General features: G+C 39.7%; 2 protein-coding genes across 3 annotated transcripts; one reads left to right on the forward strand and one right to left on the reverse strand.

Moving 5' to 3' along the window:
- The first annotated feature begins 239 nt into the window (after window positions 1–239).
- Window positions 240–2,324, forward strand: cmc2 (C-x(9)-C motif containing 2). Of its 2 annotated transcripts, XM_034559443.1 has the most exons (5): window positions 240–515; window positions 656–741; window positions 1,275–1,387; window positions 1,477–1,548; window positions 1,677–2,324. In XM_034559443.1, exons 3-5 carry the CDS (start codon window positions 1,307–1,309, stop codon window positions 1,758–1,760), a joined length of 237 nt encoding a protein of 78 aa, XP_034415334.1. In that variant the 5' UTR covers window positions 240–515; window positions 656–741; window positions 1,275–1,306; the 3' UTR covers window positions 1,761–2,324. The 2 variants fall into 2 exon arrangements, with proteins under 2 accessions (XP_034415334.1, XP_034415324.1); XM_034559433.1 differs by lacking the exon at window positions 656–741 and having other exon boundaries at window positions 241–515.
- Window positions 2,325–5,482: 3,158 nt separating this feature from the next.
- Window positions 5,483–26,863, reverse strand: LOC117749179 (chromodomain Y-like protein 2). Its single transcript, XM_034559420.1, has 7 exons — window positions 26,379–26,863; window positions 15,639–16,242; window positions 11,805–12,022; window positions 7,121–7,293; window positions 6,815–7,025; window positions 6,518–6,661; window positions 5,483–6,415 (listed from the first exon to the last, which is right to left on the reverse strand). The coding sequence occupies exons 1-7, from the start codon at window positions 26,400–26,402 to the stop codon at window positions 6,257–6,259; spliced, it is 1,533 nt and encodes a 510-aa protein (XP_034415311.1). The 5' UTR covers window positions 26,403–26,863; the 3' UTR covers window positions 5,483–6,256.

Consider the following 26,863-nt stretch of genomic DNA (forward strand, 5'->3'; position numbering starts at 1 on the left):
ATTACTGTCCAGAACGGACATCGGCTTGATTAAAATAAGACAAGATAAACATTGTGTAAAATGTTCTCAACAACAGTCAACGAGTGTAACAACTGTCTAAAGTTAAGCGCATCCATAAGCAAAAACAGAAGTACGTGATGGGGAACCATCTTGCGTCTTCCGTAAATTTCCGTCCTCAACTGTCCCGCCCCTTTTGTGAGAAGAACGAACGTCATTGGTGGATGGTGATCGCTGTTTAGCGTTGTCACTCATTCGTCAAACAGTTACGAAAGCAGGCAGCGTGTCCTGTTGGTTCCTGTTTTTATTGTAGGTTACATTCATGTCAGTTCAAGGCCAGCAGACTTAGTCCAAATTATTGAAGCGTTATAGTAACCTGCGTCGATAAAACCGCAGTCCCTCAGTTGCAGGAATTGAACCTGCTGTGTTACAAACGGTTAACGTCAGTTTAGCAGTCCGCTAGCTAACGTGACGTTTCACCGAGGTTTGCTGAGAAGCTTGACACAGCCTTTCAACTGGTAAGGGCACCGCAGTGCACACCGTTATTAAATGGCTTATTGGAAACGGTATTATTTCGTGTCAAAACAATGGTTAAAACTCGGTGACGCAACCTCGTAGTCCCAGTGTCTTCTCGTGAAGGCTGTTCTGTTTCCATTAGTCCAGAGGAGTCAAGGTGAATGCACGTAACGTTGGGTTTCCACACTGTTACCCCCCTCCTCTCATTCTGCCTCTCTGTGTTTGCAGGTAAGTGTCCACCGGAAGAAAACAAACAATCCCTATCATCTCAATGACAGCTCAGGAAGGAGAGGGATGGGGAGGCATGAGTATCCTTTAGGAAACATGTCCGTTGCCTAAGTGTAGCGATGCTCAGTTGACATGGTGTATATAAAGCAGCGCTGAGATAAAATAGTCAACCAATCAATTAATAACCGGTGTATTAAACAAACACATGCCTTGGTTCCAGATATGAGAATATATCCTGCGTTTCTTTGTTTTTATGTCATTGTTGGGCTTGTGGACTACTAGCCAGGCAAAACGCAATTTGAAATTGTGATGAGACTTATGACACATTTAATAGACAAAAACAACAATGAAAATAACGATTTGTTGCAGCCTCAATATATTCTGCGAATTCCAATGCAACAGAGAAGTGCAGCAAAACTGTAGGCATATGAATATTTTGCCACCAAATAACAAATCTTCCAGTAATATTCATTGACCGTAACCGTCAACTCAATCCCCATCAATCAGTGCTCTTCTCGTTTGTGGATTTTCAGTATTGCCGCAGTGGTACAGCCCTTAACTCAGCATGCACCCTGACCTGTCACCTCACCTCCACACAGATGAGTGTAATGAATTGATAACTCGCCTGATGCAGTGTCACACGGAGGTATGCCACGCTCTAAATAATTGTATTGCTTTATCTGTCATATACACAAAAGACAAAGCAATGCAAATCTTGTTTCATCTCACCCGCAGCACAATGTCCTGAAGTTCTTTGGCACGTGTAATGATATGGACCGCGCTATGCGTCACTGCCTAAAGAAAGAGGTCTGTCAGTTGTTTTTTTGCACTTTGTGAATGGCCTGCAACAAGGTCTCTGACTTTTAAACTTTGGTTTTCTTTTTAAAAGAAAACCAAAAAATAATCAATTTCCTGGTTTGTTCACTATTCAACAGAGACTGGAGAAGCGGGAGCGCAGCAAGCAGCATGCACAAGAGATGAGACGGAGGCTGAAAGGAAAGCCCATGGAGCAGCTCTGAAGGACATTTTTACTGCAACTTTGCCACTATTCAGATAATGGGACATTGAATTAAGAATGACACGGTGAAACATGCCTCCCCTGGTGTTTTTATAAACCATCATGGTTAAGATGCATAGCTTACTCCTTGCGTGAGCCCTCCTTTTATCCCCTGTGAGGACTAAAACTTGCAGTGTTACAAAAACAATTTTAGAATTACATAAAGACAACAGCATCTAGTACTTTGGATCAAAGATTGCTTTATGGTATCATCATTTATTCCCCCTCTGCAGTATTGTACAGCTCCATCAAAGAGATAAGTGTAGCTGCTTATGTTGGCAGGACACATCAGGAATATTCTGGTGGCTGTTTTATTCATGGGAACAGGGAAAGTCAATTTCAGGGTATCAGATGCATGGAATAAAGACCCAAAACAGGACGGCCAGTGGCTGTGTTTTACTCTCAAAGTAAACATACACCCATGGACATGCATATCGAACACACTCATTGATGTGTGAAGGTTTTATTTGAACTGTATTAAATTGCGTTTTAATAAATTAAAATTATCAGTAAGTTTAAGAATCAATGCTTCGATGTAATGTGTCATTATTGTAAAAAACAACAACTATTAATCGGTATCTGCAAGTTTTGAAATGTCCTAAAAGCCCGCACAGATGATGGTGTAAAAAGAAATATAAGGTCACAGGTCCAGTTAATATTTTAGAGTTTTCAACTGCATCGCATGGTCTTTACTCATGTCACCTAAACGGGATCCTGTGGTCACATGTTAAGTCGTCGCACCGCTTGCTCATGGGAGTGTTTAGTCTCTGGAAATAGATTATGGTCTAGACCTGCTCTATAGTGTCGATTAGTTGGCACTATACAAATACAAATTTACTTGACTAGTCACTTGACCCCTCTTTGTCTCAGGATTGCCTCCATGGTATTTCTTTGGCTGTCTACTTGCTCTGGGTCGATGACCCAGAGCAAGTAGACAGCTCACAGGACTGAAGGTTCACATTTAGGTCATGAAATGACACCTGATCTATCTCCATTTGCTAAGTGAAGACCAGGAGACACTGTTGAGGGCTCAACATCATTAATAGTTGGACCTTTCAGCTTGGACCCTCTTCCTACATCATTAGGTATTGTTTCCAAAGGTCTTCCTCTGTGTTTATTCTTTTGCTATTTTAGTTATTTCAGAGTAGGCTTCAATTCCAACAATTGATTGCAGCAGGCCTGTTTTATCTACATTATTGGCTTTTACTTCCTCACACCTCAGGAAGCATCAAGTACTTCTGTCCAGCAACTGGTAAAAGACAAAGATGTTACCAGAAAACAGTCCAGAATGAAGTTCATGTCCTTAATATATATGAATAATCAGTATCGCATTCAGAGGCTGACTGTAAACATGCATTATATTGAGACAATTATTTTTGTGAATATTGGCTTGATAATTATTTCTAGGAGGTATCGTAGGGACTTGATGTGTGACCTCACTCTTCTAAATCAAAGTCATGTTGGGTAAGGTTAGGCTGGAAATTAATATCATTTATCAACAGACGCCTAAAACGTTAGGACAAAAGCAAATGGTGGAAGCACGTTTTCTTTATTGACGCAGCTCACTACCCATCACAATGTGTGGATCAATCTTTGACATATATTGAAATTGTAAGGCACAACCAGGTGTGCTGTTGGAAAAAAAACATGAATGATGAAACACACACAATATTGTGGTCATAAAAGACAAAACACAGAAACCTGTCAAAACCACAGTCATTTGCAATAAATAATGGAGCAAATATAAGTAGTTGTTTTTTTTCTTTTAACTTATTTACTTCAAATTTCAAGCACACTTCAAACATGCTCAGGTGGGAATTTGGATTAAATGCGTATAACAGAAACTAACAAGTAAAGAAATACATTCGATATCTCAGATGGCACACTGAAAATAATTTTAAATATTGTACATACTAAATAAAATGAATAAATACATAAAGACCCACGTGTTAAAGGATCAGTGATTAATGCTCAGTGAACCTGAGAAATGAACATTCTGACATTAGATGGGTTCTTCTCGCCTCTCCTTGGCATCCTAAAGGCGGGATTAAGTGTTCTTTAACAACAGAAAAGAAGTATAGTTGAAAAAGCAAATGTAGGAACCCCCGTGTAGAAAATAAAAATAAAAATCCCAACAACTACTGAGAGATTATTTAAACCTATAGTCTTTGGTCACCAAACTGCCTGTTAGTTTCTTCAGCTGATTATAGATCTGGCAAATTAGGATAAATTACCACTTCAAGTGCACTAAAAAGCAACCACAAATTATTGTATTTTTCATAAACTTAAGTGAATGTGTGCTGTTTTTTTAAATTGCATTTTAGTTGCGAACGCTATGATTTAAATGTCATAAATGCTTAATCCAACCATTGCAACCATTCCTTGCAGCCCCCTCAAAAAAATGGATGAAAAATTAATGATCCAATGTGCTTGAAATGGTCAATTCTGAAATACAATAACGAACATTTCATTGATCATCTGTTCAACTTCTAAAGCTCAGTAAAATACAATATTATACATTAAAATAAACATGGTTTTGATAATTTACAACAAAATACTTTATCTGAAAATGTAAAATGAAAAGGTAAACATTCAACTGACAGTAATGTTTACACATTTGGGTTTTGAAAATATAGGTATAAATTATCTGACCCATTTTGCCCTTCAAAGTCTTTATGGGATAATTTAGAAAGGGTGATTAAGAGAGCCGGGGGCTTCTGGAGCAAAAGGAAACCACGTGGCACTGCACATCCAAACAGTTATCTCTAATAAATACAAAAATACACTGCACCATTTCTAACAATACGTACAATGTTTATACAAAGCATACCCTGGTATTCAGGCAGGCAACACATTTATATTTACAGTATGTTACATGCAATTAGTAACACATGGCAGTCTACATTATATAATAGTATGTGCTGCATGAGTACCACTGCAAAAATTGACAAATATCTTCTGATTTTTACAAAACAATTTTCACAGACCTACATTTTTCGGCATGAAAAAAATAGATCCCTAGATATACTGTAATGCTCATTGCAGTACAACATGTCTTGATATCTTGACTCATCACATGCAGATAAGGACCAAGTTGTCTCCAGCTACATGACCGGACTGTTGCATTTGCACAATATCGAACACGGACAATTAGTGTAGTCAATAACTGGAGGACCAAGCAATTATTATCACTTTTGAATGCTCTTAAAAAAAAAATCACAACTAAGAAACAGTCAGGTAATATCAACATGATGATCACGCATTTCACACAATAACCGTCTGCATTGATAACTAGAAGCCATGTTAAACATATATGAAACACCGCAGTGCTGCATGTACTATATGTAGCTGAAACTATATGGGATAAAATCCACTATTAATCCTTCCATGTCATACGTGTCAAACCTTAATTGAATCCTCTAAAGTAATTTTGTACTCGACCCAAAATGCCATTTGATTCAAATTGGACACAGTTGTATATTTAGTGCGAGCATTCCCACGAGGCTTTCAGTATTCTCCATTTCCACTTAGCAATCTGATTTGCATTTCAATTCAAAGTCTCCATTGAGAGAAAAGTCCTAACCTAAATGATATTTCATTTGTATAAATAAAAGATTACTGAAACTCTTGTGGTTTTTGTTGAAGTTGATAACTAAAGACAGAGAGATGTTGACAACAGGAGGATGATATGTATACACTTCTGCACTAACAGAAGCAAATTTATGGTGATTATGATAATGATAACACAATATGTCTGTCATGTGTAATAAAGACTAACAGTTTGAACAATAAATCATTTTCTATCAATTATCCATTGTTTCATGAAGTTTCAAACACTGAATGTGATCCACTGACTTGAATGAGCTTGTACAAGCATCTGTGGCCATATTTCTTGCGTCCATACAGAGGATGGAATGAGCACGGAGGAAGAGAGAAACGGTGTCCTCATGCAAACTTTGATTTACACTTCAGCTCAAAACAAAAAGCAAGTGAAGAAAACCCTTATTTTCAAAAACTTTTTTTACACACTTGAAATTAATTTATAATAATATATATTACCACATGCTATCAGACATACATTGATTTCATACCTCCTGATAATTTCATAAACACATAAGTGTCACATATGTACTGAAACACCTTGTACCCCCCTGAAGAACCTCCGTCAGTGTTTATTCAAGCAATGCACATTTGGCCCTTTGCTCTTAGACTCCCAGAGAATAAACATCTGGACAACTCTGGTTCCAATAACTATGAAATACGAGTTGATGACAAAGGAAGAAGATGATGAAGTTGTTGCTGGAAGACATGTCAGCAAACAGAACTCCAGAGAATCCCCTTTCAAAAGACCCTTAATGCAACCATTCCTTCAGTGTGAGATCACGCCGTTGTCATCCTGGATATTCCTCTGTAGATAATCTTTGTCCCACATCGATTCAGCTGTCTGAGTGTGGATGATCACTTCTCATACGCCTTGTTCTGCAGGTAACTGAAGAGTGCCTCAAGTCCTTTGGTTGAACACCACAGCTGCTTCAGCATCTGACACTCGTTCTCATTCACTTCCTCCAGGACTGACATGAGGATACTCCTCACCAGGCATTTGGATTCTTCCAAAACCTTTTAATAACATACACAGAAAGGCGAGAGGGTCATTTGGTTATATATATTGAAACAAAAAAAGAAACCGTTGCCCTATGTCTCGTCTGAATCAGGACCTACCACTGCATTGCATGATGCCATTTCCTTGACACGCAGCATCACTTCTTGGTTAAATGTGGTCGGCCAGAAGACCTGTGACACCAGACCTCGACTGCATGCTTCTTGTGCTGTGAGTTTTCTTCCACAGAACAACATCTCGTTGGCCTGTCATTGGGGACAAGGAGGGTGATTTCAATATGACATGCAATCCAAATGTTTGATTTGGGTAAACTAATACCGGCTAATCAGGTGGTTCTAGAAATAATCAAATTACATAAAATGGAGTTTGCCAGAGGCCTTTGTATTGCTGTGACCCACCAGAGCTACGCCCAGGATCTGGGGGAAGGTGTAAGAGGAGCATCCAGAGGGGGTGAGATGGAGGGCTGCACATGGAGCTTGGAACCAGGCCCTCTCACTAGCCCACACCACATCGCACAGGGGCAGGATGGAGGCCCCTAAGCCCAGAGCAGGTCCGTTTATTGCTGCCACAATGGGTTTCTTGAAGTGGATGAATGCCAACACAAACTCCCTAAAGGGGCCACAGAACAATCAGTACCAACTCTGTCAGGTCGAATGGCAAGTGAAAAGAGAGTCAGTGTTCATAGCGGAGACTTTTTTTTTTACCGTACGGCATCTGCGATGCGGCTGCTCTCTTTTCTGCGATCAGTGGACAGACGGCCAATCAGGTACGAGGGCTCCAGGCCACTACAGAAAACAGTCCCTACGGAGCTGAGCAATAATAGTTTACTATCATCAGCAGCTGCATTACCCAGGGCTCGACACACTTCCTTCATGATCTGAAAAGAAATAGGAGGAGAAGCATATTATGTTCTAAACTCGATTATGTATCGATGAAACCCTTGAAATAAGGCTCCACATCCACTAAAAAATAAAAATTCCCAGTCAGGATGAGAAATAATGACAAACACCAGGGATGCATGCATGCTTATTGCTTAATGCTGGTGACTTTGTTTCTATCATGTCAACGTTTGCAGCTTTAACTGCAGATGAGATGTTGACATGACATTATTGAGGCAATTAACTTGTAAGCTGTAGCGTGAGAACAATTGGAGTAAGAAAAGTTGTACATCAGATGCAATATACGTCTCCAATGACCTTTTTCTTTTAATTAATTCTGAGCAAATAGTCAAAGAAAAAGCAAAGGAAATTAATCAATGGCCAGCACGTGCAGTATGATACCTAAACAAAATAGATTTCTGTGCAGATAGAGATAATTCAGCATCAACAAACAAGTTTGGCATTTATCTCATGTGAAGGAAGAAGAGCAAGCCGACATTGTCAGCCAGCCGGCCAGATGAGAAGTCTGGAAACCCACACCACTGTCTGCAGTCAATCTGCCCACACTCTTGCTGCATTTTAATCAGATTACCACCCGTCACCCAAATTAACCATTCAACCTTAAAGTGAATTTAATTCTATGTCTCAGAAAGCACATAATCTGTTCCATTTTAACTGGATGTGAGTGTGTGAGTGTGTGTGTGTGTGTGTGTGTGTTCTATAGCGAGGTGAAATAAAAATCACGCTCAGATTCTAGAAGCAGAGATGGGCAGATGCTGGTTCCAGTCTGTGAAACAGAGAGGAAGACGAGAGCAGTCAAAGTGAGATTCGTGCTCATGGAGCAGATGCCTTGAGAACATTCATAGACAAACAAAAGGTGGTATCCACAACAAAGGAACTTGCAACAGCAAGCATCAGCTCCCTAGAAATGAAAGCACCACCTTAAGGGGTGGGTATAAGTCAATCAATCATGTTTTTTACTTTTTATTTGAAGGTCTGAGATTATTTATATTTTTTCTGTTCTTTACAGTTTCCAGCATGCCTTTTGATATTATGAGCTAATTAATTTATTAATTTGTTTATTTATTTTCTGTAGGGTAGTTTTTGATTTCTCCAAGCAGAATTAGCTTGCCTTTCTCCGGTGTATACCCTTATGCCCCCTCGTTCACTTATTCACTGCTTCCTAAAGAACAGACAGTAGTTTACTCTAGAGAGCAGTAGAGTGCCATGAAGATGCCTGAACTCAAATACAATAATAATAGAATTGGATATGATGACACAGTGAATGGGGAATGATTGTGGACACAGTCAAGCAGTCTCAGAGAGATCTGAGCAATTTCCAATTTGATTTCGATCATTTCAATAAATAGTCAAATACTTCTCTTTTCACTGACATGCCAAAATATAAATGGCAGGTTAGTGTAGTCATTGTGTTGCTTGCTAGAAGAAAGTCATACAACAGAGGAATGTGTGTCAAGCCAGACAGGTGAGAGAAAGAGGACCAGTTAAGAGCTCAGGGCAGGGCGTGTTTGGATAAAAGATGTTCAGGGATATTTTTGAAGATTTTGAACAGGCATTCAGTAGGCACATCGGCAGACTCTCTTGTTCCTGTAGCTTCAAAGACTGAGCGACAGAGAGGGAGCCATCGGACCTGTTTGATAAACCCACAGCTTACAGGGCTTACTGTCACACATGAAAGTACACACACGTGCACACACAGACACAGTTTAGGCCACTTCAGTGCCTATGAAGTGCAGCCTGTTGTGCACACGTCACTGTATCAAAGCAAGAACCCCCCTCTGGAAGATCTGAGACACATCCTGCAATCTGAGGGGAGTAAAATCCTGTTTACCTAGATTTATGACCCAGAGGTGGATGGTTATGACATCTACCATTAGCTGTGGCTACTATATTAACAGACCTCAAAGGAATCTGTATCAAACTAAACGTCAACTTGCAATAGAATACATTTTCAAATGTTTACTAAATTTACAAGCTAGAATTGTCTTGATGACATGCTTCATTATTAAATCAGCAAAGTAAACTGTAAATATCGACCTGAATGGCATATGGCCTCTCCACTTTGCAGGGTCAATATCAGTTAGTGCAGAGGAAATGCAACATAAGGAGATGTTGATCGTTAAAAAGTAAAAATTCATAAATTATATCTTTATCAAATTAAACAGAAGAATACAAAATGTTGCAATAGTTACTATAAAGAGTCCCAAAGCAAACAGACTGGAGAAAGCCTCTACTGAACGGTGAAAGCAGTTCAGTAGAGGCTGCAATTTTAATGGAGCAGCTCGTTGTTGATTGGAGTGGAAATGAGCAACCAATCACAGGCTGGTAGTTTCCTGCAGGCAGCCTCTACAAGTGGATCATCACAATGCAAGAAGCTACAGCATCAGAGCAGAGAGACATTCAACCACATTGCCTGCTGCAGACATCCCAGCATCATTAAGCTGTCTTCAATGAGAATGGCTCACCTAAAGCGGCACATTGTGACAGTGGCATTGTGACAGTCATACGTCTACACATAAACACTCAAAAACAGGAATCGTGTTATAATTATAGGCTTTGATAAAACGTACGTACATCCCTGTCCATCACTGTGACATATTATAATAAATCACAGCACAACTCTTGAATAAAGAACACCCACATAGATTTCACCATGTGGGTGGAACAAACAGAGAGGTCTGCAGGTAAAATGGAAAGCCTAAATTGGGGAACTGTGTTAAATTGTGTGAGATTTGGTTCAAACCGCAACACCTGTGCCTCATTAGACGAGCGCCATGGGAACCCCAGGCAGTCCCTGTGACACAGCCATGATGTCACCAAGGAGATACAGCCCGGTGCTTGCCTTCACAAGTTGCTAAAAAGGGGGTTAAAAAACGTTGGTGCCTTTAAAGAAAAATAGTCTATAGGAAATAGTCCTACATTCACTGGTCGAACAACAGCTGTTACTGGATCCTGAAAGAGAAATGGTTAACTTGGCCCGTGCTCGCCCACTTTAACCTATTCTACATTAAACAAGTATGGCCGTGCTACCATTTTAAAGTCTTGCATGACCGCCATCTTGCTCTCTCTCTTTTATTCCTCCCCCCTTCTTCTATGCACACACCTTCTTGTTTTTTACCAATATTGTTTGAGATAAATAAACTCTATAACAGTTTCAAAGAGGAGTTTCCTGTGATAATTTCATGCATATATGTTGTTATAATGAGTGCTTGGATTCACTCTGAAGGTGGACTAGCACTTTCACTGACATTTTGAGTGAACATCGATTTTGAGACTTAATCCACAGTTTGGTTATTAGTTCCTGATCCCAGGATGGTGAACCGTTATTATTAATACATGTTAATAATCCTATTGATATTAATAATTGTATCAATATCAATATACAATTGTCATACTTAATAACTAAATCCTGCCGGATCCCAACATTACACACCCTAAATGTCTGCAGAGAAAACTCATCTCATCTCAATCATCAGTACTATGGATGTAAAGACGGGGGAAAGGCAAATAATAGAACAGCCTGGTAAGTTCAGAAAATGACATCACTTTACTGTAATGCAGCCTTTAAAACCCGGAAAAGACAACACAGATTACAATATTAAGATATCCAAAATCTAAGACAGTATCTACTAGATACTATCTAGTCTCATATCACTATATCCATATACTATTGGTATATTGCCCAGCCCAATCTCCATGTTTTCAAGGTAATAATAAATCATCAATCTCTCAATAATTTACTGAACACTTTTAGTATGTCAACATTTCATCAAACATGAACATTTGTTTTCACTTCTCATAAAAAAAATTTAATGCAAGAGCTAAAGTAATATTTTGTTGACATATCTGGACAACATTGTAAAAGTAAAGCAAACAAATGGTAAATATGTATTACAGTTTCATGATTCTCCTTTCTTCTCTGGTAGTGATCACTATATGTTGTTGCTAACTTTCTGTTTGAACCAAAAGAGCTGACACTAATTGGACAAAACAGAAATATTTGCGTCAAAATTGCAATCCCTTGCATAGCAAGCAGTGGAAATGATTGAAAATATGATCATTTCTAGGGTCTCCAGTTCTCTTGAAGAATAAGTACAGAACTTCTGCATCATTCATTCTCTAGTTCAACTGATATAATTGCTAAAATAACACCAGATGGCATAATGCTGGATTATATGTACCCCCTAATTACTCTACTTGTTTTGAAGAAATGATGTATCAGTATTAAGGACAGAGCCCAGCAGCTATGTCCTAACCTTCTTTTGCTTAGTACACACACTCTTTTCCAACAATGCCTTGTGTAGGATTCATGCAGCTCAACATATTCAAGTTCAGTTTTCTAAAGTTGTTGGCATATCTAGAACCCTCAATGAGGAAACTTTTCCCAAACCGAGCTCCATGGCAATGATACATACACTTGATACGTTGATGCATCCCGGAGCAACACAAAAACATACACTAGAGGACAAACGTACATTCCGGATCTCACCTCTGGTGTCAGAGCGTTGTTGTCTGTCGTTTGGCTGGAGAGCAGGACATGCGTGAAGCCTTCCTCCTTCCTGACCACGATATCTCGAAACCGACAGTTGCTCTCATTTTGTCGCACGTTGTACCTGAGCCGCTTGTCGAACACGTAGCCTTTCTCCTCGGCCATCTTCCGCTTTACTGAGCTGTGTAGATGCATCTTGCCATTGGCCAGAGGGGAGCCTGACACAGGGGGAAAGACAAAACAGGTCAATGAGTCTTCTCAGACGTGTGTAGCTGTTAAGACACCTGCTATTAGAGTTGAACATTAACACTCCCCCATAACAGAAACATTGTTTGAAATATTATTTTAAAAAACACTGTAAAATGCTTTGTATTTTTCAACCTGGGTTGTTTAGAGGACCATCATGAATCCAAAAACTATTGTGATTTACTACATTCAAGAAAGCTAAGTAACCACATCTCAGGTCTGCACTATCATCAGCTGAATGGATAAAAGACTAAAGAACCACGAGTTAAGTAGTGTGTGTGTGTGTGTGTGTGTGTGTGTGTGTGTGTGTGTGTCTTTTATCTAAGATATAACAATGCAGTAGTAAGAAACAAAGACCCCAAAATAAGCTATTCATCACTCAGGAACACAATCACAGTTGTTCTAACCAGAGTAAGTGATGTGATGCCTTTGTTTAAACAGTTCTGAAACATCAATTATGAGAATACTAATAGAAAAGCTGGAGTTTTAACACAAAAGTGCATCTGATATGTATGAAAAATGTCAGTGCAGACTTTAAACTCACAAAAAGCCCTCAATGGGAGCCTTCATCCATGTTTTTAAACCATGAGTGATTTCAAAATGAATAATGCAGTAAAGCTTTAGTCGGCCCTTCAAAAATCAGTAGAACTTGACTTTTGAGTTCGTCAGCAATAGCATACAAAAAAAATTAGAAAAGAACAGGTCGTATTCTTCTATAAGATATGATAAATTGTAATTAGATGTTGAAATTCTCAATAAAAAGGTTGGTACTGTATCATCCCTCTTTCTCAAACCTAACACAACATATAATAATTAAAAATTCCAGTTAAACTAAATAAATCTAACAAACAGAATTATCTGGAGTTTGACTGCATTACAACATTTATTATGAAAGTGAATTTCAGATGAAGAGTCTGTTTCAATTAAATTCTACAAAGGAAGACCATAAACAGGGATCCGCCTGGATACACGGCGCTTTTACTGGCAATAGTGATTTCTAATGGTAGTACTACAAGAGGATGTGGCTTTGGTCTCACTGACCGTGCTCCAGACACGTGACAACACCAGACTTTACATTTATGGACAATTAAGAGGTGCTTTTGGAAATTGGTGCAGAGTGCTACCATTAGCTAGCTGATTGTCACGGAGATGCCAGCATCTCAATCATTGTTGTTAAATGAATGACATTTGCAACATCCATGTGTGAGCTTCCAGCATTTATTGAAAGGTAACGGTGTAATGCCAGTATGAATTGATGTCCCCCTTAGGTTATGAACATTGTTTTTCTGTGGTGAGACAGAGATTTGAAGGGAATGCTTCATGAACAAAAGACAATTAAAATCGGCGTCGAGAATTACATCTGCTTGTTGCTGCGATGCAAGCAAATACTGTATATAGCACTCCTTTTCTTTCAATCCATTGCAAACAAATAAATAAATTGTATGACCTTGTGTGCACATTTTGCTGCAGTCGACAATCACAGAAACACCCTCTGCCAGTGCAGCAGATTAATGGGTGGAATGAGGGTGCAGAACGAGGTGAGCAGGTAGTCTTTCAAGGATCAGGTCATTAGGATCCATAATGGCTGCCAGACCAAAGCGATTAGGTTAGGTTGACAGTCCTAATGTTCTCACACAGAGAAGATGAGGTCTCACTATCAAGTTGTGGTGCTTTGAAATGAGAGCACATCGGACTCTATATAGAACTTTAGTGGACGTTTTCTATTTTCAACTTCATATTCTGAACACAAGTTATAAACATGTCTGAGGTTTATGGGAGTTTGTCAATAGCACATCATAGAGATAGCATCATAAACACAAAATTCATACCAATAGACACATACTCTCTGTATCTAAAAAGAACAGTTAACGGGTATTATGCACAGTGGGAATGGACAAACTCCATATTAATTTTACCACTAACGGTGTATTGTTATTGGGATATGAATGAAAACCGTTCTGATCCGGATTTTAGGTTAAGCAAGCTGTCAATGACTTTTCTAAAACGCATGTAATGATTAACTATAGTGGTGCAGGCCATGGACTGTGACCCAGAAGATACATTTAAAGGTGTTATCAGCGGCTCCTGTAGTAAAGAACCATAGTAGGAGCTTTTAAGAGTGTATCAGCACAAGTATCTATAAAAGTGTGTCTGCTAGAATATACTGAATGTATCTAACATGAAATAGAAAATACTCGTGATGGAAATTTAAGTTTATTTTAAAATGTCTATGTATGTAGCTACCTTATATAATAGGAACGGTTCGGGAACTGTATCATTCATATCCATATAGAAAGGTCCCGAGATATATTGAGATGTGCCTAGAAATGTATGACATCTAATACCCAACAATATCTTGCTATACAGACAGGTCAAATACGTATTAGAGTTTCTTTAGAAACCAGTCACCATAACAGAGATTGCTCACAGTTTCACTGAACTATAAAAATCGCTGATGTTAGAAGGTGGTAGAGATTCAGAGTTATGAACTGCGAGGGCATTGGCAATTGCTCTATGTTATAATCATAAAATGAGTTCTTTATTTACTAAATTTAAGTCCACATTTAAGTTCAAAAAGATGTTTCTATAATGGTAATTACTGGTGTTTAGAAACACCAAAGACAAGCTGGCAACTACAGCATTTGCTTTTTGAAATTGAAATCTCTTTGGGATTTTAACAAAGTTAAATGATTACTTCATGAGAATGCAAAAAAGATCCAAAGAAGATTTACCAGAACTTCTAAACCAGGGTATTTATGTCATTGTAGCATGCTTTTTGAATATCCACCAATACTCTCTTCTTATGTTTTAACTATAATCTCTGATGTCTACAAACTACCCTCATTCAGTAATCTCTGTCATGCTGTTATTACAGAAATGAACTAATCGTGGACAGTAGAAACACCTCTTTTGTTAACGGGAGAGACCGTGTCACTTTTAAAAGAAGAAAAACATATTCTCTTGGTAATGGAAAAGGGGAATTCTTGAGCAAATAATCCAGAACAAACACACACAACCAACCTTCTTCAAATCTGTAAGTGCACTCACAGATTTTGCCGCTTTACAGCTTTACGTGGTCTGCTATGTAGCAATACCAGTAGCTTATGGTGGCTGACGTTAACACACTATAGGTAGATATTGTTATGTAACTGACACTAATGAGTCAGGTTTCTGACTTTATGACTCCTCTCTACTTACATTTACCATTCTCCTGTACTAGTAATGTCACTTTCCTGTACTGTAATTGTGACAAGTCTTATTTAAATGTGTGATGGTTATGGGAGATGGTGTCTGTTAAAGGCTGCTAAAATACAAATATTGAATAAATACAAAAGTAGATAGCTTAAATTTTCATCATTATCTAAACATGTGGAGTAAACTACTTGACTGTTGAGTAAGGTTTTGTTCCTGAGCTTGATTTGTGTATTGTATTCAAAATTAAATTATCTTAATTTGGGAAGAATTTGGGGTGTACTTTGGCTCGTAAATATTAACCATCAGATGGCATTGTCATTATCTGTCAAAAGAAAAATCCAGCACCAGCTAAGCTGTATTTTTCTTATTTCATTTAAGTAATTAACAACTTACCTAGCTCAGCAGTGAACTTCTGTCCAGTGGTATCCATGCCTCCTAGTTCTCTATCCCCTCTGTCAGAGGGCAGTCTATGGGACCTTGCTGCTGTCCGGTACATGAGAGGATCCATCTCTCCATTCTGCAGTCCGTTATGAGGAACCCTCACTGGAGGAACAAAGTGAGGCTCTCCCGGTGGAGGAGCCTTATACGTCATGACTTTGATTCTGTCCCCTAGAGCATATTTCCCAGGTCCAACACCCCCCTTCCTCTGCTTCTGAGTGGGTCCTGACCCTCCACTTCCGATCCCTAGAACACTTCCTACTCTCACTCCAACAGCCGGGCCACAAGTCCTTTTCTTCTTTCGGGCCTCAGAACGAGCTCTGGAGTTTTCTGTAGCAGATGGCTGGCTGGTGATAAGGAGCTCTTGACGACTTTTTGGAACCTTGTGCCGTTTATGTGAGTGCAGTCTCAAGCTGTTGAACTGTTCAATGAATTCCTCACAGTGCAGCAGGTGGTGATCTGGCTCCCATGTGTCTTCCTTACTTCCATAACCTTTCCACCTTATCAGGTACTCCCACTTACCCTTCTTGTTCCGCCTCTTGTCCACGATCCGCTCCACCTGAACGCAGCACATCGAAAGTTAGAAAAAAGACAGTATTGTTATTACTAAAAACATTTTTTTACTGCTCAAATACTGCTGTGTTTAAGAAATAAAAAAACATGAACCGTATGTACGGATTAACCTGATCAGCACAAATATTCACATTGCATTAGACAAAGACATTTACATGTTCAATCGTTTTTGAAAAACAAGAAATGTCATTAATATCGTGTCGACAAAATGAAACTCATAACAAATATTTTGCTTAAAAGCAGGGCTCTGTGGGAGTGTGTGGCCTCCTTGTTAGTTTATTTTCATTGCACCACACACAGCTGCATTGTAGGTCTGGCATTCACAACATTGAAGTTTGCTGTGAATGTTCATGATCCCCTGAGGAAGATTCTTTTAGTTTTGGAATTGTTTTTATACATACATAGTAAATAATGGTGGATTGTTGAATGTGGAATTGTATTTGTATGTTGAATCATAGACATTGCAAAGGAGTGTCACATCTTACAAAAGGTACATTTTGTCAAGTTTAAGATAATAGCTAACTCCCTGCAGAAGAAAGATAAGAGACCAAGATGAACCAAGATGAGCTGCAGGCTGTTATCATGAAGAAACCTTAAACATCAACCTTTTGAGGTAAAACACAAACTGGGAATGCCTGTGTATTTCACAAGTATACAAGGCCAGCAGAAACACATCAGCAAATGTTACTATTTCACATGGGGTGGGACAACATCAGTGACTGTCTAGCTCTCCCTATCATGGGGGAGAGAGAGAAAGAGAGAGAGAGAGAGAGAGAGAGAGAGAAAGAAAGAATGAAAGAAAGAGAGAGAAAGAGGTGTTGATTGTTTCACTGTGGTTACATTCTACAGCACAATCAACTCACACCTCCGCACGACCCTGCACGAAGGTGCTGCATTGCCGGATTCTATGAAGCGAACGCTTCACCCTGTCAGCTCGACAGTGTGTCTGTGTGTGTGTGTGTGTGTGTGTGTGTGCGTGTGTGTGTTTCACCCTGCTCTGGGTCATACAGACACACAACCCCGCTTCTCACATCCTTGGCGCAGACAGAGAGCAGAGGAGAGACAGAGACAGCGATGTGACCTGGTCGCTATGCTTTGATTAAGTCCACTGCTATCGGCTGGGGGCTTCACACCCACTGCCCAAAGAAACAAACACAGCTAAATAAGAAGGAAAGAGAAAATACGTGCAGTCTATACATTGTGTGGACATTTTGAAAAAAGCTGCATAATATAAAAGACCAGGAATTATCATGTAAGAAAGATCAAAATCACACTTTAAAACGTATCCTTTATTCATGCATGGAGACTTGTTAATACTGTATTTAATTTGATTGTTTGGTTTTCACAATAAAACGATGTTCTCTACAAAAAGATGTCCCATGCAATAAAAAGAAAAAGGTTTCTTAACAAATTATACGGTAAAGTGATTGCTGTATGTTTTGGCCACTGTAAGAGTTTTAAGCATATTTTCATGATTAGTGGATAATATTATTCATCACATTTATTTTAGCCAGGATAACCGTGACATCATAATGCTCCCTGTCCACTTAATTGTGTGAAATAACTGAATAAACCAAAGTGTACAAAGTGACAGTAGGCAGAAACTACACCAAGCATGAAATAAGATCTCTAGTTCAGTGGAAATATAATAGTAATATTAAGGGTGTCTTACTCCATTGTTTCTGTGATAAAATTATTTAAATTAGATACATGGACTATAACACCAAAATATGTGTTTTAATTAACGTAATAGCTGTTGTTGCAACAATAGGGCAATTACATATTCCATCGTTTGCTAAAGGATTTACTATGATAGAGTCATCTACAAACATATGTGTCTTATCACTCCAATAATCAGGTATTCAATTTGATTGTGTTTAGCTGGTTAGATTTGCATATCAGAAGGTTCACTTCAGAAGATTCTGAAAGGAAGATTTCTAGGTGTTAAAACTCCACAATTTGATGAAGTACAGACATCCCTCTTTTATAACTTGGGGGTTTAAAGTCTGTGAATAATATTCATTCAACAGGTTATAAGTTAACTCAAAATGTTAGGTTTCTATTTATTGGTAATTGAAATAGACGATATTGTGACTAGATATGTTAACTCAATAACTTCTGCTGTTTTTTCAATTTACCAGATGAAATTTCACCCTCGAATCTAACCACGACATTCTTGATTATCTTTCAATAAAACTCAAAACATCTGTTAATAAATGCAATTATCAAAACACTGACTGCAGCATGTGCAATGAGAGCAGCCACAAAGGGGACAACAACAGGACTAACTAAAGGCCTTAATCAATCTACTATCCAGTGTAAAACTGACAAAAGATCAAAAATCACAAACAGCCACACACACACACACACACATCACCACATCACAAACAGCACATAAAACACAGAACACATCAAACAAACATTCATACGATCACAATAAACCATCACAGTAGACGGTCAGCATCATCCATTCTTAAATTGAGAACACTTGCACCATTGTTGATACATCTCATACATATTGCAAGCAGGTTTATGGTGGATTAAGGTGGATACATAAGGTTTCTTAACACTCCCTCACATGGTGGCACATACAGTACCATGGTAACAAACATATGACCTCCGTTTTTAAAATCACACGCAATAATATCCCCAGACCTCATGTTAGGCTCTTCTGATTTGACAGCAGTCGCTGACATTTACTCTGAAGATGAATGCTGAATACAGCTTGTTGGTCTTTAGTTTGAGTAAGGGTGTGTTGAACAATACTCATAGGAAATTTATACATTTGGGCCATGAGTCAGATGGATAATGGTTGGAAGATTTCATCAGATTCTAAGTGCAGCTGTGGTAATAACTGCTCACCATGTTCTCAGATGTGCTGCGCACATTAAGAAGAATAAACAGCCTTTGATGGGTGAGCCGCAGGGCTGTCAGAGAAATGAACAGATGATAAGGATGCTTACAGTCCCAAACCGTGTTACACATAACAGCATTGCGGAGAGAGACACATGCAAAGTAAGAAGTAAAGAGAAGGAAGGAAAAAGTTTAGAGTAAACTTGTGTACACAGACGAGAGAAGTTTAGAAACACTTCAGGCAGCAATGTTGACATGAGGACCAAACTGAAAGGGTCCTTCTACATTAAGCCTCTAAGTTATAACGCACTATTAACGTGTTAAACGGCTCGCGTCAGTACGAGAGATTCCGGTTCATTTTCTGCTCATAGTGAAAAGCCTGAACCATGGAAAGTCTTTCTTCTTCCTCCTCTTTTCAATTGGCAAACAACAACCCTGACCCTCACAGCCAACATATGGTAAGTGGGACAGATGCTACAATTCTAACTGGAGGAAAACACGATTCAAAGATGGAACAGACTTCGACAACAAGTTAGGACATTGTTATTTTGTGGTTGTTACATCAACGGACACAATTTGAAAAATGGAGAAATGAAATGGAGTTAAAGAGATGCATTTACAGATTTAACCACCTATGTGTAGACGTACTCTTCTAACACCCACCCCAACAAGTCGAGAAACTCGTACTCCAGTCCAGTGAAATGACAAAATTCAAGCCACACGAACAACCTACAGTATGACCAGAACCTCTGAAAACATTCAGCCCAATGTAATGGCCATCAAATGTAAGCCACACATTTGATGAGGATGCCCATGCAGTGATAGACCTCTTGATCAAGTTCACTTTTTGTTTCACTTCAAAATGAACATTTTAAATAACCGTTTGTTTTTTGTTTAACCGCCTGCAACTTCACTGTTCTGTTTCTGTGCTACCACTCTCGTAGTGTTGTTTTTGGCCGCAGCAAGCAGTAAAACAGCACTGATATACTAATAATAAAAATAATAATAATGTGCACTTTATTGATCCCACAGTGGGGAAATTCTTCTCTGCATTTGACCCATCCTTAGTTATTAAGGAGCAGTGGGCTGCAGTGAAGAACCCGGGGAGCAAGTGGGGGTTCAGTGTCTTGCTCAAGGACACCATGAGCTACAGCCGACTGTCCACCACCAAATGACAGAGAGTTAGTGACGACTATCTGGTGAACACGGTGGAGAATCAGGGCGCTGAGCAGCCAGCTACTTCCCTCAGGAGTCAGGAGTAATGAACTTAAATGCCCAGAAACACCAATTTGAAGCTAATTTTGCCTTGTTGCTGAATGAATAAATGGGCAACTGTTTACAACACCATAAGAACTTCATATGGTCATTATATAGTAATGCTGTTGAGTTGACCTTAAATGACAAAAACAAAATCATGAATGCAGATTTAGGTATATTATTATAACTGCGTGGCGTGGCTGACCAATTAATACTTTTTTTTAGACACAATAATTTTTCTTCTCTTTTATGTTCATACTGAAATGTCTGGTGCCCATTTCTATGAAGATCAAAGCTTCTCTTCTTTGCAGCAAGGCAGAAGATTACCATCATGTCTGTCATTAAAGGACATATTTTGGAGACATTGGCATAGAGATTAAATTAAGGTTGCTATAAGTCAAAGTTGTACACAGTAGAGTAACATTTACAGGTTGCCAGTTCAGAAAGAAGGATGCGTCTAGTGGGTGCTCCAGTCTTTGCTCATTTTAATTTGTAAGGTAACCAGAGGGAGTCGCCCATACAAGTCCAAAGTGCAGCAGCATTGAACAAGTGTAAAGTCAGGGGGTCAGTGTTAGCACTCTCTGGGCCAGTTAGGATAAGTAGAAACACGGGCTGCCGCTAGTGCTGTCCATGGTGCTATTGCCTGTTCTACTGATGGCATGTCTTCGAGTCTACTTTCCGCTAACGACCATTAACTAACTGTCATCCGCCTGTACTGAATTGAGGCTGTAAAGTGGGGAATAATCTGAGATATGAGTCAGACATGGGGGTCTACAGAAGCACTCTAGTAATAAGAGTACCACGGCTGATTCCTCATCGTTACATTACATTACATTATCTCATCCACTTCTGCAGTACCTGAATGGGGATCCCCCTAGTTTCCCCCTACTGATTGATGGACACTATCAAAAAGAGGTGTAAGCAAAGAGTGAGAGCCCATCAGCTTCATCCCTGGCATCTTCCTCAGCATGGCACTTTTTCTGCCCACCCTAACCCATCACTACTTGCCATTATAAATCCATATTTAATGTGTTCAGCGTCATATTTCCACACAAAAGGCTCAGCCTTTACTGGTGCAGGGTTGTCTCCCTCATCACTTTGTCTAAAACCACCACTGCATCTGAGGGAACGTTAGCGAGCTAATGGCCAACTATTTGCATTTACTGTCTATGGACAACACACGTTTGTCTCTACCTGACGATGCCTCATGATTAGCATGGTGACATGCAACTGATCATTAAAAATACACATTTTAATTAATTGTTATTTTTTATATTACTAGCTTTGAATATCAACAATAAAAATGTATGAATCTAACAATTTGGCGAGCCCACTAGATGGTACTCTGAGGCCCTTGACATAAACTCTTGAAAGCCTTCAGAATTTGACGTTGTGTGTCTGACCTGCCGCCCTCAGCTGGTAGAGCAGGCGTCGGGCATCTAGCAGATTTAAGCACCTCCTCATGGCTTGACCTGTGAACGGAATCATGATGATGCTCACAAGTGTGCTTGCGAGAGCGTTTATGACCAGGCCTGTCTGGAAAGCGTTCCCTCTCCCAAACCCACTCAGGCACAGAGCTGCTTCAAACCGTGGTAGTGCGCCGTTGACGCTCCTCCCTAGACAGCTGTACTGCAGGGATTATCTATGTGCTTTTTCAGAGGAGCCATCCCCAAGCATGAGGGGCATTCTCAATCAGAATCAGAATCAGAATCAGAACCGTTTATTGCCAAGTATGTTTCACATACAAGGAATGTGTGCAACATTGGACGAAACATTAAACAATCAACAACAATTAATGGGAAGCAAAAAAACAATATGGCAACGGCCAAAATCCCCAAATCGAGGCTTTAAAACAGCACAATGCGACATCATGGTGACTGTCTACTTCCTACAGTCTATGGTGGACAAATCTCCTTCATACAACTGTGTTTATTAACGTTTCTTGCCCAAAACTACATTTTACAAGTTTACATATTTTACAGTTTACATTTGAACTCAAAATTGTAATTTTTTTAATGTACCTTCACCCAATACACATTTTTACTTAATAGAGCTTGAGTGCATCATCGGTGGAAGACGTTTACCAGCTAAAAACAGCTAACGTTAACTCGTTCACTGCGTCCCAAACACATGTCATTTGACTCTAGCTTGATGGGACGCCGGTAGTCTCGAGCCCTGACTGCATCTACAGTGCCATTAATACTTGTTCATCCTCCTTTAAATGCATACTCTATGCAATGAGGAGAAAGGAGCACCCTGCAGACACTGCGCTAAAACAACACGCAAACTGTGACTCCAACCTGGTGCATCTGTTTGAAAAATACAGCATGTGTTATAATTAGTCAATGTAGTAATTGTTTTTACACTTTATTGAAGAATATTCAAACAATACTTTCTTTGTATTTGGAAAATACCACACGGACGTCAACTGTCATTGGCTGGATGTTTCCAGGGAATATGTTTGTTGTTGTGCATGTAGCTTGAGTCTTACTTCCTAGTCTTGTGAGTTTCACCACATTTAAGTGGTGCAAATTAGCATGACTGAGTGTGGTCAGACCTGTGCTCTGTTGCACCTGTAAGCACACCCAGAAGTGATGTCAGGGTGTACATTACACACCTGTCCCGATATCCCTGACAGACCATCAATGTTCCTCTCACTAGGCTTTGGGCTAGATGATGCTGAAACAGCTGTGGGAGGATGTGCCCACCTCCATTCTTGCAGCGCATACTGAAGTGCCAAGTGTTACTAAACAGCTTTTGTCTGTGTATGCAACTTGGGCCTTCTATCTGCCTTCTCCACTTTTGTTTTTCTTGCATGTGTCTCTACTATGCTGCTATATGTTAAAGTGTGACATTATCTGGGACCGTATGTCAAATTTCCTGTTTGTTTCAATGGCTCTGCTGCAGTTCACACATCTAAGGTTGTTTATTCCTGTTAATGTGATCAACACTTCAGGAGGAAAATGATGGGTAGTTATTTCCACGGCGTCATTAAAAACTCTGTTTAAACTTTCCAATCATCCTCCATTTCTGGTTTAACAAACAGCAGGTGGTGTCAGGTGCCTTCTAATTTCCAATGAAGTAAATATTCAAAAATCCAGTTCCGGCCAAAAGACACAAATTGCTTGATCCTGTGCATTTTGATGGTTGTGAACTCCACATGAACCAGCCGGCTTCTGAAGGAATCTAGCACAGAAGAACATAATACAATGTTCTTCCTGAAGCTAGATTTATAGGGTTACAGCGTGTCGTAGATACCCATAGCGTAGGTTTTGATACATGCAGTGTTGGATCGATGTGATCTGAGGGTTTTGTAACAGGCATTTCTCTTGTAGCTTTGCATGACTGTATAGGAGAAGACTAATTTTTTTATTTTGTACATCAATCTCTACCGGCAACATAAACTTGCAGAAGAAAACCAATCACAGTTCTTTGATGTGTTAAAACAAAGCAACGTGTAAGCCCAGCCACAACTCACTGGCTATTCATCCTCTAGATGCAGAAAAAGTCATGATAAATGGGAAATCCTATTTTAGTCTACATTTATTAAACAGGTGGTTAGGCTCTCTGTGTGTATCCATGTTCAAGTATTTGCTTATAAACAAAAGGTGAGCAGTGACCATCTCTGAACAGCAACTGATCCCAGCTGTTGTCTTCTTCACTACATTGTGGATTTGACAATGACATTGTTCCGTTTATTGACCATGCTCCAGCTGCCTCAATGCATTTTACAAAGTCAGCAGAAACCCTCACCGTTATCCACAATTTTCCAAAACTACTTTCAGAAATGAGCTTACTTATCAGATAGTTTGATGTCATGATATCTGTTCAACACAACTTAATACCCCTTTTCCCATTAAGAAGGAGAACAATTACTTATTTCACTGTTACGGCATGCAAAAGATCAGAGTGACTGTACATTTTAGAAACGCCCCAAACTGAAGCTCTTACACATACTGAATTCAAACAAAACCAAAAAATACTGAATTTTATCCAACTCTCTCACTCAGTCCAGGAGGTCACTGCTCGCTCATCCCAAATGCATTTCAGCCCAGGCTTCACCTCCATGAATATCTTCTTCATAAAATATGTATCGTCTAACTTCCCCTTTTCAAATACTCTCTTACAGCTCCATCAAACAACCACACCATTATTAGCTAGTTTATTGGTGCTGGCACTCCTGCACATACTCTTCAAAATCATTTCTTGCCACAAAATCCAACACTAAGAAACATATTTTTCTATATTTCAAATGTTGTTATTAAATAAAAACTGTATGGCACCAGCAAACTCTGCAGTCAGCTAATCGATTTTGGTAATCTTAAACAGAACTATCACCGATGGAGCTGCTGTCATGTCAGTAGAGAAACAATTCAAAGACTCAACAGACTGTTGATGTGCTCTGCCTGCCAAAAACATTGTTACCAACAAAAAAAAAATGTTTTGAGCAATAAAGTGGTTCAAAGATGATCAAATAACCAGCTCCACAGAAAATGAGTCAATGTCCAGTAATCACAGGGTAATACTGCCACACGAGGAAGGTTACATATCAGACCAGCTGCTTGTTTGGAATAAACAGCATTTTCAATGCATTATTCAGCTACTACTTCATTTAAATAAGGCCATATTCACACAACTCCATAGTACAAGTCAGAGGCTGACGTTATTGTTTTTTTCCCCACTTAGATGTGCGTAATTACTGAATGATATGACTTGCACGAGGCATAAACCAAACAGATTTTGCTGCGGAGTTAGTTTGTATGAATGCATGAAGATTTAACCAACTGAAAAAAGCCTAATTAATAAAGCTAAGAATGTGCAGTTAAAATCTCATGTGTAAAATACAGTGAAGGAAAGATATTGACAGTAAATAAAAATGTCAATAGCTAAAACACATGGACTCAAAGGGCCGGTGATGTATTAATATACTTCTGCCAGATCGATAGATTGTATTTCTTTAGTCCATGGATCCTCTTTGGCAGCACTGTGTTCATTTTCTAAATTAAATGGGTCTCTTGGATAAAGAGCAATAAAATAACAAAAAAGGTCTGCAGTGCTGACTGTAATTAAACATTACAAACAGTTTCTCACTTATTAATCAACCCAGTGTCTTCTAAAAGATGTCATGCTTGATTCATCAATTCAATGTCTATGCTGTTTTTCAGTGCTGGGAACAGACAATGTTCCCCAAGTTTCTTTTCAGATATACATTTGTGTTGAGGCAAGTCTGAAATGTGTTCATTTACTATAAAAAAGAGACAACTTGTTTTTTCTAACTATATTTGTTGGACCTCGTAAGTCACCAGACACCATGACCTAACACATTTGACACTATCTCAGCATAACAAAGGCTAATGACACTCAGTGCTTAATTCAGTGGGTCTAATGTAGAAATCAGGCTTCACGCACATTCCTGCACCGGGTCTTGAGTGATGTTGCGCACGAGGGCAGCGTGACCTTCCAGCCGCCCACTTGGGCAACTTTTACGCCAAAAACTGTCGGAGTCGTAATTTAAGAAATTGCCACATCAGCCACGAAACAAGCTCCCACAGACTTGTTTCTACCGCTCGGCAGCCACACACTGGTGTCTCGACGTATGCGCCACACAGCCCGAGAAACAGTCAGTGGACAGGCTGCGATGGCAACATATCGTTGGTCATGTATGCGCACCTTGACAGCCATCACTCCGTCTGGAGCTATTCACCATGTTCGTCCGCTCAGCGCCGCTGTCACTTTACCACGACTTTCTACTCGGCGACAGGCTGCGGAGTTCAGCCCGTAAAGGACACATTATCTATTTACTAGAATGATCTCAAAGTATATCAGAAGCGCCACAAAGTAGAAGCAGACAGTAACGAACCTCGTCTTCGCAAAGCACGATACGGGTTAGTTTCGCCTGTTAAAGGGCTAAGTACACCGCTTTTTACATGCGCGACGCCCTCCCCTTTACTTCCTAATTCCATTATTCGTCAATATTGCAGAGCATTTCCCCTGGACGTGGGGTTATCCTACCTCGTAAAGGTCTCCTGAAGCCATTCTGGGGTGCGGACTCCGGCGGCGCGGCGTTCTTGCCTGCCTTGTGGGCTTTTTTTTTGACCCTATACTCTCTCGGTGTTTCGGCGAAAGCCCCGGTAGACGGGAATTAGCGAGCAGCCGTGTTATTCTGAGCAATCCGCAGTAGCAGATCAGCAGACAGTGTCAATCGAGCCCGGCGCTCTGCGATGGATCGTTCCACACTTCAAAACAAGCAACCATCGGGGCGGTGCTGTTTACCCGGAGCTAAGTGGAGGACAGAAAATTAGTCCCCAGCTAAGAATGCGCAGCCCGGCGGTCTATATGCGCCCTCTGTTGCAATCCAACTCCTCAACGGGAGAGGACACGCGAGATGTCTTGTGTTCAGAAAGACGCCAACTGAGACCGCTCACTCTACCTGTCCACTTTACTGTCAGCGGAGGGCAGGATTTCACCTTGATGCAGGAACCGTCAGGAACAAATGC

Source organism: Cyclopterus lumpus, chromosome 3 (genome assembly GCF_009769545.1).
Source record: "Cyclopterus lumpus isolate fCycLum1 chromosome 3, fCycLum1.pri, whole genome shotgun sequence".
Classification (NCBI taxonomy): Eukaryota; Metazoa; Chordata; class Actinopteri; order Perciformes; family Cyclopteridae; genus Cyclopterus; species Cyclopterus lumpus.